We start from the raw sequence: 12,547 nt of genomic DNA, 5'->3' as shown, positions 1-12,547 counted from the left end.
TGTTTCGCTTCATATCTGGTTCAATAGTTCAAACATACAATACGTTGTAGATTGATCAGAAGATGACAAAATTAGAGGACCGTAGCCAAGAAATCTAGAAGGGCACACTTTAGAGGGGGGGGGGGGGGGGGCACAGTAGTATACTCAGGTCCTTTTAGCTTGTGAAGTTGTTGCACATATGATGGTACAGCAGATGGCTCTGGGAACCGGTAGTCTACAAGGGGGGAGGGGTGGCAAGTTCCTATGTTTCGGCATTGCTGGGGGCTTATATATATAAGTCCCGAATTCTTCCCACTTATACAAACATTGTACCTTCTAAGCGAGCAAGTATATACAGGTGCGAATAGAGGAAGCGCCTAACATAACACATCTTGTTTGAAATCAGCTGTTGCAGTGTAGTAGACAAAAGTTTCAAAATAATGCCACTGTTGACATCCTGTTACCTTAACGTTGGTGAGCTTCCTCGATCCGGCAGTATTAACTTAATGTCGGATGCGACATACATTCTAAAATGTCAAACAAAACACACAAAAGATAAGGAACCCATAAAAATATCAGTGGTGGTGATACCTGCTATATGTTTATATCGACATTTCTTACCCCAAATATATTATTTTAACTCCTGGTGCACTTTAAGTAATTCTAGAGCCGTATACAGCTTAGGGTAATTCTAGACAGAGTAATCTTCTACAATAATTAATACACACATACGTGCTGTTAGTTACTGTACTCAAGGGCGGCGGAACCGGTGGGCACAGGGGGCACGTGCCCCCCCCCCCGACTTTTCCTCAGGTTAAAAATGTGCCCTTTTTCTACATAAAAATTGTACCCTTGATCACCTTATCAGGTCAGCGATATTTCAGTAAGCGATCTAATCCTAATTTAGAACTATCAGGGGCGTAGCCAGTATGTAGCACTGTAGGCCCGGGCCTATCGTTGATTAACAGACTTTATATGTATAGAGCTGCAGCACTTTGTTGCCTGTTGTTGTCACGATCGGCGTTCCAAGTTCCAAAACAGCCTTTTCGATAAACATTTACTAGCTACAGTTGTATCAAAGACAATTACTGGCTATAGTTGTAACAAAGACATTTCTGGCCTATCTTTGTATCTACAAGTATCAGAAGTTGAAAAGTAAGACTACTCTGTACATGTACCTTGCTTATTTCAAATACATTATGTAGTATTGAATTACGTACTATTTTAACTCCTTTGTTTTTTGGGGGCTTAAAAGTGATATTGAATGAGGTGTCTCAAGTTAGCAAGAGGCCAGGGAACCAGAATGAACTCTAGGGAAGGGCCGTTTCCGGCCATCTGGGGGGTTTGTAAAAACAAAAATTTCTGGTACGCTCCACGCCAACCGATGGTGGCGCTCCGCTCAGATAGTCGTGCCTACAACTTTGCAAATCCTGGCTAGGCCCCTGACTATTAATGAATTTCTGTGGGTCAAACTCAAAGCTATTTCGAATGGAATTTTTTTAAAGCTCTTAACAAGAAATAAACTCATATTCGGCAGATTCCTACGTTAGCAATTAGCATGATTTCACCTAATTTTGTCTCAAAAGAAAAATTGTTCCTTGTTTCCCAATTTGCACATTGCAGTGCTAGTATGCATTTTTTCCTTGAAGGGGGGGGGGGGGGGCGTTGGAGTGATGTGTATACGCAAATAAGATAATACAATGAGAGTTATAAAGGGTACTAAATATCAAGCTGCATCAGTCCAATCGATTTTCTGCAAAGTGCCCTTTGACGTTGGTGCCCCCCCCCCCAGATTAAAAGTGCTTCCGCCGCCCTTGACTGTACTAAATGAGTCACTAAGATATACAAGATTCACTAATGTACTTTGCCGTGACGTAATAGAACAGGATTCGTAAGAGTATCAGGTATATTGTTGCTATATGACACAGAAATCCAAAATGTTAACGGTTTCGTGGTCATGGTATAAATCCGCCCAAAAATATGTTCAGGATTCAAGTCCAAAAAAGAACATTGTATATATAGAGTTCCAACTTGTAATCACTTGTGGGAGACAAACTAATTCAATTACACTAAAGACAAAATATTTGTACAAATAAATACCAGTAACGACTTATCCGTAAATTTTCTAAATCCCCATCACATGACGTTTTCAAATCTAGAATACGTTCACATACTTCAGACGCGATATCAAAATATAGACATTTCGTTTATTTATTCAATTTATTTTATTTCAATCAATTAATTAATCAATCAATCAGTCAGTCAATCAATCAATCGATCGTAACAATGGAGTATCAGAAAGGAGATTGTTAAAACATGATAGTGAGAACAACCAAACTCCGTATCTTGACAATAAAAAACCTTTGGGGGGGGGTGGGGGTCCTATAAAGGTATTAATTAAATCACAATCAATAATATGAAGGTGGGGGGGTCCTATATAGGTATTAATTAAATCACAAAGAGTACAATGAATAATAAGGGGGTTGGGGAGGGGAGTCCTATATAGGTATTAATTAAATCACAAAGAATACAATACATATTATGGGGGAGGAGAGTCCTATATAGGTATTAATTAAATCACAAAGAGAACAATCAATAAAATGGGGGGTGGGGTCCTATATAGGTATTAATTAAATCACAAAGAGTACAATCAATAATATGGGAGTCCTATATAGGTATAAATTAAATTACAAAGAGTAAATAAATAATATTGGGTGGCCTATATGTATTATTTAAATCACAAAGAATACAATACATAATATGGGAGTCCTATAGGTATTAATTAAATCACAAAGCGTGAAGCGTATACAGTGGAAAGATAATGGAACAATTGAAGGGACTATTAAGAAAGTTTAACACCTTGAGAAAACTGAGAGGAGCAAGGGAAACAGGCAAAAGAAAACAGGATTGAGTAGAAAACTGACAAAACTAGGAAAGCAAAGGACACCCCAACCCAGCCCACCCCCATGTACCCACATTGTTACGAAACAATGCTACAGTAAACTATATAGCTTTGTAAAGAGCTTTGTAACAAGCTTTGCGGGTATGTACAGACTTGAGGCAGCCATCAAGAAAGTTCCAAGATCTTAGGACCTTTGAAACAGATACAATACTCAGTGGAATTCGAACGATTTACAGGTATGTCGAGAGAGTTGATGAACCTAGTACTGTTTTGTACCATGGAGCAACTCCATGGTTGTACACGGCATACTATGACAAGTGCCAACATAAAGATGAAACACTTAGGTAGCCTGAGCCCCATTACAAACTGATTGTACCGTGGTTTCATGGCTGTAGATGTTATAAATATTGAGGGCGTTGAAGTTTAAGGGAAAGAGGATAACTGCGAGTGAGAGAGGAGCTCTTTGTAATGTACTCAACGCACTTCCATCTTCTTGAAGGAATTGTTGGCCCAGGCAGAATTACAGTGAGACAAATAAGGTAGGATAATGGTATTATAAATAGAACGAAGAATCATCTAGGTATAGGTGGTGAAATCTCCGCCGGTTTTGAATACCGACTCATTCATTAGTGCTCATTTAGTGTTAAGGTATTTTCAATGTAAATGCCCTAAGAGTTTAGCCTGAGAACATTTCACATGGTTGTGGTAGATTTAGTATCAAGTCCCTTGCAGCGCGATGGGATGGACATGTGGCGAGTAATGAACACCACATAACAGGTCGTTTTGAATCGAGCTAACAGATCATTTCTACCACCACTAACCACATTAACAATTGATAATAATATAATGAGGCATTATGAAATGTGCATATTATAGCAATATGCACATGCTATACATATGGGCCTATACATTCCCATATTTGAACTGTGACCTACTTTATGTCTTCCTAAAATATCTTACGACAGAGCCACTTTCCGTTAATTCATCATTTACTATGTCACAGGGCAATACGGTCATACACAACCCCCACCCCCACATAATCATCTCTATTTAAGACCATGTATTTGAGTTCACAGAGGTATCTTAACACAACTTCTTGCATAAACTGTGCATGGCAAAAGCCAGGTTCGTTTTAATATCCAACTGCGCCATGAAATGTGTGCCCATCTCCCAGATTTAACCATCTTATGACGCTACCTGGGGTCGACGGAGGGACTAGGGAAGAAAGCTACGAAGAATATTAAGCATTCGATCAATATTTTGATATTCAAATCTAATATTATCAAACTTAGAATGATATTTTATTTACACAGTAGTAATTGTGACATTATTTGAATAATAGTTTATTTAACAACGAAAAGCAATTATGGAATATTCAAAAGTTAAGCTTCAAGCTATAGTCTTGTCAAAAGATGTCTAGTTGTAAATGGCATCGAGACCAGTTCCAGCTAATCTTTCTTTGACCATTTTGTCGACAGCGTCTCTCTGCTCGTCAGTAAATAGAGCTTTCCATCCTCCAGAAACGCCTGTGAGAGAAACCAAACCACACGAATGTTAAAATCAAAGTAACACTATGACAACACGCACATATCTATATAAGACTACTTAAGTGATACGGAATATGGCTTAGATAAAGTTCCTCCATATCTTTAAGCTAAATTTAATCAGCTTAAGTAGAATATACTTTTACTTAAGTAGAATATCATATTATTTAACCTAACCTGCATTTACTTAAGTTATAACTTGTATTAAACTTAAGCTAACTGTGTTAGCCTATAAGTTTAGAAATCCACTCGGAATATTACATTTGAGCACTGTAATAGATACTTCATAATGGAGTATAGCTATAACCAATTAGGTTTAGTTCTTCATGATTCTATTTTTCATTTTCGACTGTTTAGACTCTCTAGATTCTTCCTGAAGGATGGTAACTCTGGGATAACAATAATGCCCCCCGCACCCTCCCCTCCCCCCCTCCCAGAAATGGTTTCTTTCATTATCCATCCAGTTTAGCTTATACCGCCCATTCACCGTATTCTGCCACCTACTCATTAATTGAAGTGACATGATGGCAAAGCTCTTGAACTTTGTTGACATCCTCTCATCCACCCCGTCAACACCCACGTCGCACACCCCCCCCCCACCCAACCAACCATCCTACCACGCACCGTTGTTAGTGTCTAGTCAATACATTAAGTGTGAACTATAGGTGGACAATACAGAACATTACCTGTATTCACCCATCTTCTCATCATATATCACGAGAACAGAACTATATAACTATATAACGATATAAGGATTGGTCGCCTCCAATACACCTGCACCGTTTCACGAATCAGTTACCTTTCTGAAGGAATGGAATTTGACCATTCGCCCTAGTGTAATGGACTCCATCCGGACTAGCAGCTTCTATTTTCGCGTAGGTCTTCTTCATTCCCTCCAAGCTGCAATGCTCAACAATTCTCTCTAAGCCGTCGTCGGTCACGGTTACTCCGATGAATTTTTCCAATCGCCTTATTACAGCTCTAATATCCTGAAGTAGATGGTAGATATGTTGTCCAACGATGAATACACGATACAAATTGTTTGATATTGTCATGATATGAAAGGATTATCTTAGACGAAATCATTTGTATCTTGTTATATTCATAGACACGAAAAAAAAAAAAAAACATTCGAACGTTAATAATTAAAGCCATCTTGGAGAAAAACTTTTGCTCCTAGTGGTCTGCGGATCCCGAGTTGAGAAAGATGGTATTTTACCTGCTCATTGTTGTATATGTGAAGTTATCTTTGATTCGGCTCTAATCCAGATCAATTTTCAAATCCAAATCAAATTCAAATGCAGATCAAGTTTCAAATACAGATCAAATGAGAACGCACTGCATTTCAAACGAAAGAAGTAGAAGTGTCGTCAGTCGTCAGTAACTAAGTTTGCCTTGTTCAGTTTACGACTCTTAAGTCTCCAACACAAAGAAATGTATCAAATGAATCAGGTACATAGATATTCCAAACGTGTGGTAAACTTTTGAGACAGCAAGCTCTTAAGACCATTTTAGCAATATAGCATATTATCATGACTATATAGTGACCACATATAAAGTGCTTTCAACCTCTTCAGAAGTGTGATACTAAATGGCAATGTTCATTTCGTTCCAAATCTCGACGCAGTAATTGCGGCCTTGGTTAGGAAATAATGCATAAGAACAGCTCAGACGGTGAGATGGTTATAAAACACATTACTAAAGAGCATATTAGATTTTCTTTTTCAGATAAATACACATATAATAGCCAAATATTGTTTATCTGGAAAACATAATCTACTAATGATTGAAAATGTTACCTTTTTCATCTCTTCAAATGTGACGAAGCAAACGTTTTCGTCATTGCGATGTTCCCAGTATCCCAAAATGTGGTCAAACCAATTTCCAAAAACAGCTATAAACGAAAAATATGAAAATGAAATCGTCTATATAACTTTTGATAAAAGGGTCTGCAGAGTATTTTTTTCTTCTTCTGCGGAAGATATTTGTCTTTACATGTGTCATGAAACAACAACAACAACATGCACTTATATAAACGTGTGTGTTCACTATATAGGCTAAAATCATAGTAAAAAGAAGGGAAAAAAACTTACCTCTTTTAGACATGAAATTTTGGTATATATCTTCCCATGGAATAGGTTCTTTGTTCATAGGATTAGCATTAGCGAATCGAAACATAGAGTTGCATGCATCCTTGGGATTTCTAGTCACGTAAACGACCTGAGGATAAAATGTCCCACCCCAAAAGAAAGCCGTTAGATATTACAAAACTGGATCCAAAATGTCTGACATTTTGAACAAATAGCAGTCATTTCTGTTTCAATGATAGCTGCCCAAGTTATCGGCAGGCGCGTAGCCAAGGTGGGGGGGGGGCGAAGGAGCAAAGGGGGCGCCGCCCCCCCCCTTGAGCATTTTTTTTGGTACGTTTTTATGATATCGCTAGTAATTTCAAATAGAAAATGCCTAGATGCAACTTGCAAGGCCTGGGAAGTGCCATTTCCAGCGGTCTGGGAGACATTTTCGGCCAAAATTTTCATTTTAGAGGCAGGAAAAGATGGGTGCAGTGGGACAGATTACAGATCCCCACAGGGGGTAAGGGTAAAACGTGTTCCGCTCTGTGTTATACCCTGTCCCGTTGTAAAATACATTTGTACTAAATTTAACACATAAGAGTGGAGGGGTTGGGGAACGTCGAATAAAGAAGTAACATAAACTCCCACGCTGTAGACGTTAATTCTGACCCCTCGGAGTATATGACGTCATCTACATTTAATTATCCAATAATATTAATACCGTGACGTCATCATATATTTGATATGCATTCAACATAAATGACCTATATATATATATATATATATAGTATATATAGTATAGTATATATAGTATATATAGTATAGTATGTATAGTATTTTGTAGGGTAGATTTGAGATAATTTTGTGGTTTACCCCTGCAGTCACATGTCCCCTTTGCCCCTCGAATATTGAGTCCCTCCCTCCATTCCTCAATACCACCCTCCCCCAGATTGAACCGTATACCTTCGCCTCTGGACAAAACGAAAATTATTTTGTCTCTTTTCAGTACCTTGGGTTTTTTCGTCCAGACTTGCGGTGGGAGAAGCTGGCTTGGTAAATGGGTCATATAAAATCTGGGGGATGGCTGAGTTGCAAGACTTTCCATTACCGACCGCTTCATATCAGGGGGTACTCCGAAAGATAATCCACCATGTAAGGCCGGGTTGACATTACGTGGTATTTTATCAACGTGACCGTTATGCTGCATCAAAAATATCACCTCCATCATCCAATGGGTCCCTAGAAAATTGAAATAAATTGAAATACAGTTAATTCCATGCAATGTTTTGATATCCGAACGCTAATCTAAATTCTCTAGTAGTTGCATTGGACAAATAATTTTGGTATCAGAGCTAGGACGCTATTCGTCCAGTAACCTGTACCACCATATTCATCTTTCCAAAACACCAAAACGTATTAACTGTAGAATACGGACGGGGATTATACTATATGGACCGCTTTAGCTACCGTATCGCATCCCACCATTATATATATAGAGTATTGAATATCCCACTCAAACTGTTATGACCTTGGTCGGGAATAGCAACTTAAAACAGACAGACCGATAATAAGTATGTTTACATATTGGCAGTCACCTTGATCATTTCTATGCTTGGATGCTAACAAAATTATAAGTTTAAAAATAAAAACCCGATAGTGTCAACAAAAATTGTAGATTTCGGGGACGCCTGGTGGAGTTTCGAATTGGTATAGGTGAGACTCTGGAAACCTGGAGGGGTTGTTTAGGAGGACCCAGACGGTTTCTTTCCAATCTGTGTTTTGGGGAAAGGTTCTATAATGGTGGAGCATCCCTTGCCCTCAAGGCTTTGATAAAAAAAAATTGATGAAGGTTGCTTACTTAAAGGTGGTTAAAGTCTTTTGGAAATTCACCATGAAATGAAGTGATTCCGCAACGAAAGCCGAAATACGTCATGGCAAGGGTTTTACCTCTTCTGTCTCATAACTAGTTTAAACGGTAAATTTGTAATTGCCAAGATATGCCACTTAAAAAGTATATGTCAATCATTCTAAGACCTCTGATCGTGACAAACTTAATTGGTAAGTCAATGGAACAATAGATTTTACTTAGGAACCTTTAACAAATCATATAATGCCTATACATTCGTGCATGGGTTATTATAGTCCACCGTCCGTATTTGATACGCCTTACTAGTCTAAGTAAAGAAACCATGTTTGGCTTCTGGGCATTCAATAAACTATAGTTTTTACTACGAATAAATACTACTAGTTTCGTCTACACACCTGACCATATAGGTCTAGCCTTGCACCATATTTAATTTTTTGTTGTACTGGATGGTGGGGCACTTTAGGGGGTGCTATATTTTGCAACTTTTGAAACAATGTTGAAGAATGTTCGACTGTTTAGGTTGTATCGCTTATCATATGTTATATATAATGTATAAAGCGCACAAGTCAATTTTCTGTCATTTTGTCTGCCAGTGTTGGAGGAGGACTGAGCACCCCCCCCCCCCAATCCCCCAAGAGGTAAAGGTAGTCTAGTCAAGGAGTGATTTCTTCATTTTTGAGAACTTTATAAGAGTGATTATAAACACTTACCGCACTTTGGATACGTTGCTAAGATGAGGTCATCTTCTCGGACCTCAAATGTCTTAAGTTGTTTCAGAATATGAGGTCTTGCGAATGCCGGGAAACAAACACCTTCGTACTCAACCACGTTGCTAAGTACGGCATGGGAATCTTTCATAAAATCTGGTACCTTTGATTCGGCCATGTTTCATTCAACTACTTTGTGTGATTTGACTTTAGGGTTGTAAATCCGAATGGTCTGTAAGGAGAATACCGTCTGTATAAATAATAAAAAACGAATTAATATGGGATCCTTACTTTCTCTTTGGGTCTTTTTTCTTTGGGAATTCTTGTTATTTTTGTATATATATATATATATATATATATATATATATATATATATATATATATATATATATATATATATAGCCTATATATCAATCAAGAATAACAAGAATTCCACTTCACGACCGGTTTTGTCCGGGTCGAAGGTAGGAATCATCAGGCGAAGGTAGGAATCGAACCCCGGATCTTTGTGTCACGAACCCAAGTCCGTACCACTCGATCACATGTGATTCTACTGGTGTGTTAAAGCGTATAAATTGGCTTTGAATAACTGTCATTAAGGGCGTACTACCAAAGTGTTATGATTGTAAATAGTGCACCCCTGGCGCTTTGAATCTGACAATTTTACACAGAATAACCACTCTTTATAGGCAAGCCAAGCCGTGAATAAGAATTGAATGTGTAGCAAGTGGTATAACAGAGTAAATCAATAAAGAATAACACACCAGAAAAATTCCACTTCACGACCGGTTTCGTCGTTTTGGTACTCATCAGGCGAAGGTAGGAATCGAGCCCTGGATCTCTGTGTCACGAACCGAAGTCCGTACCACCTAGCCTATATTCTATATAGCCTATATACTATACAGCCTATATAAGAATATAGCCTAGGTGTAAATGCGGCCTCTTTATTTGACCCACTTTGATGATAAATGGTAAATTGTCGTCGTGTTTAAGAATTTCTTTGTGTTCTTCTGAAAGCAGAGACACTTTTGGTTTAGCCTGGGAAAGTTGACTGAATCACTTGACACGATTTTGCCTCAAGTTGTGAAGAGTTTAAGTGGAAAGTTATCACGTCAACCTTTAATAATTAATTGTTGGACCTATTTTTACGTTATAATTATTTAATTCTCAAATCAGATTACTAGTCCCCCACCCCCCCCCCCCCACCCCTCCCTCCAGTCCCGCCCACCCAGTGAGATTATTAAGTTAAGGAATGCCTAGATGCAAAATGGTGCTATATTTCTCAATTTTATAAGTTACAATAATCCTGTAATAATGACCCAAACATATTTTTTTAAGAAGCAACACTTGATTAACCTGAGGAGAGTTTAAAACGTAAACAAAAATTAACAAAATATGTTTTAGACTGGATTTTATTTAGTTTTTCAAGCATTTTGTGACAATATGCTTGAAAAATGGAAACAACCATAAATAGCATTCATTAGCACGGACGGGTTGCCAATAGCACGTTCTTTTGTTACGAAAAAAACAGACTAACTAACATGGTGATTTCATGAGCTGATTCCCATGCACAGTTAAAAATATATTTCTACACAGCCCAACTGTATTCTATTAACTACTGTAAAAATGGGCTGTATTTTTTACAAGGCTCCCCACCGGCCCACCAGCCCAACGGGCATTGTCCAGATGGCATGTGTGGCCATTCCGCCACTGATATTATATAATTATACACATGTATATCACATGCTGTGTAATGGCTGTCTGGTTTTAAAAGTAATAATTGGTAATTATTTGTATGTTGCAAGCCAATCTACTTACGAAGAAAGAAGATTGGGGAATTGAGCGTATTTTACCTTTAATACTTAAAAACATGAAATCTTACCGATATTATTCTGGATCTGCTAGCCCCCAAGAGACACTCACTCTGGATATCACACATACACAATGTATGACAAATGACTGCAATGTTCTCACGCGATTACAGTTTAATTCACAAGCAACCTAACAAAACAGGAATACGTTGCGTGACCTAGAAAACAAAATAAGTTAACAAAAGCTCAAAAGGCCAAGTGCACGCTAGTGAGCCGAAGTACGGTCGCTGGTAAGTGCCTTTTATTAGTCTCCCTGGTACTCATCGTATCGCTCTTTTAACACTGTTTTGTAAGCCTGACTGAGACAATCGGAAGTCTATATCTGGGAGTGGACTAAAAGCTGTCTTCGTGGGAGTGTATGGGTGTGTGCGTGGGTGGGTGTGTGTACGTGTGTCTATTATGTATACGCAATATGTTGGGGCATAAACTCTAGCTCCTTTTACTTCAAACTTGCCATCGTAAGGTGCTACATGATGGGAACGAAACTCAGCGGTCAGTTGCCAAATGAAGCGATCAGTGCATTTTTGCTATAATTCAAAGGGGATATCTGCAATAGATTTCCAATCTTCACAAATATCATTGGTTCATGAATATATGCTAAGTATGTGGTTATCGTAGTAAATGAGGTTAAAGGTTAAATGAATAATTTGCGGATTCGTAAGAAAACCTATAACTGAAAGGTTTAACCGATGCTAGTGTTAAAACTCGGTAAGAAAGTGGCAAGGAGCCCTCCGTTGGAAACATGCGTCTATCAGACCACTAGAATAGAATGACAAAGGTCATTGGTCAAAGTAGGTTTACCGAAATGTTCGATTAGCCGTAGCTCCGAGGACGACCCAATTGAGTTGGCTTGCTGCTTTTATACATATTTAGTGGTTATGGTTATATATAGGACTATATGGATGCAAATAGGACTAGTTATACTAATATTGCTGTCGATTTTCTTTTGATTAATATTATTGTCTTGTGTCGGTTTGTTTGTCTGTGCGTACAGTGCGTTTGTTTGTCTGTGCGTACAGAAAAAGTACTTAACCAAAAGACAGGTGTACAGGGTTCTGCCCAGGGTAGATTGAGTGCCGGCAGGACTATCTAAGCGGAGCGCCACCATCGGTTGGCGCGGAGCGTACAAGAAAATTTTGGGTTTTGGAAACCCCCCAGATGGCCGGAAACGGCCCTTCCCGAGTATTCTGAGCCACATATAGACAGCTTTGAAATGAGATCTCATGTCTGGAATTTTTCATAATTAATGAAAAAAGTTAGGACAAATATCTGGAGCACCAGAGTACAGACCAGCCGGTGGTGCCTATTAAGTATACTAAAAAGCAATAGCAATGCACCGTGCACATGGCTGACTAGTTCGTGTAGCCGTCACGTATAGTCACTACGAGGCGGAGTGCGCTGGTCGTGCCTAATGCAATATGATGTAAATTCACCCGCTACGAAGGTTAACGGCCGTATGTGTACTAGCTAGCTGGATAGTGCCTGTGTCTCGCGCGATAAAAATAGATATAAATGAAACTATCAAAAGTACGATCGGGAGTTGGAAACGGAAACAGTCATTAGTCTAGAATGCGGAACTCTGGTAATTTTTACTAAGTATGACAC

The 12,547-nt window shown here is 38.6% G+C and overlaps 2 protein-coding genes across 2 annotated transcripts in view; one reads left to right on the top strand and one right to left on the bottom strand.

The window, feature by feature from the left end:
• Window positions 1-1,627: 1,627 nt before the first annotated feature.
• LOC139980000 (alpha-N-acetylgalactosamine-specific lectin-like) overlaps window positions 1,628-12,547 on the top strand; it is a 74,314-nt gene continuing 63,394 nt past the window's right edge. Inside the window, exon 1 of the mRNA XM_071991338.1 lies at window positions 1,628-3,420. Within this exon, the coding sequence (XP_071847439.1) occupies window positions 3,350-3,420 (71 nt within the window). The 5' untranslated portion in view covers window positions 1,628-3,349. The remainder of the gene's footprint in view (window positions 3,421-12,547) is intronic.
• On the bottom strand, window positions 3,744-11,351 carry LOC139979942 (sulfotransferase 1C2-like). The gene is made up of 7 exons (XM_071991202.1): window positions 10,954-11,351; window positions 9,075-9,321; window positions 7,507-7,736; window positions 6,519-6,645; window positions 6,225-6,319; window positions 5,225-5,414; window positions 3,744-4,407 (listed from the first exon to the last, which is right to left on the bottom strand). Exons 2-7 carry the CDS (start codon window positions 9,247-9,249, stop codon window positions 4,298-4,300), a joined length of 927 nt encoding a protein of 308 aa, XP_071847303.1. The 5' UTR covers window positions 9,250-9,321; window positions 10,954-11,351; the 3' UTR covers window positions 3,744-4,297.

This window comes from Apostichopus japonicus, chromosome 2, assembly GCF_037975245.1.
Source record: "Apostichopus japonicus isolate 1M-3 chromosome 2, ASM3797524v1, whole genome shotgun sequence".
Classification (NCBI taxonomy): Eukaryota; Metazoa; Echinodermata; class Holothuroidea; order Aspidochirotida; family Stichopodidae; genus Apostichopus; species Apostichopus japonicus.
Note: the sequence above shows the minus strand (reverse complement) of the source record. Positions and strands in the feature narration are given on the sequence as shown.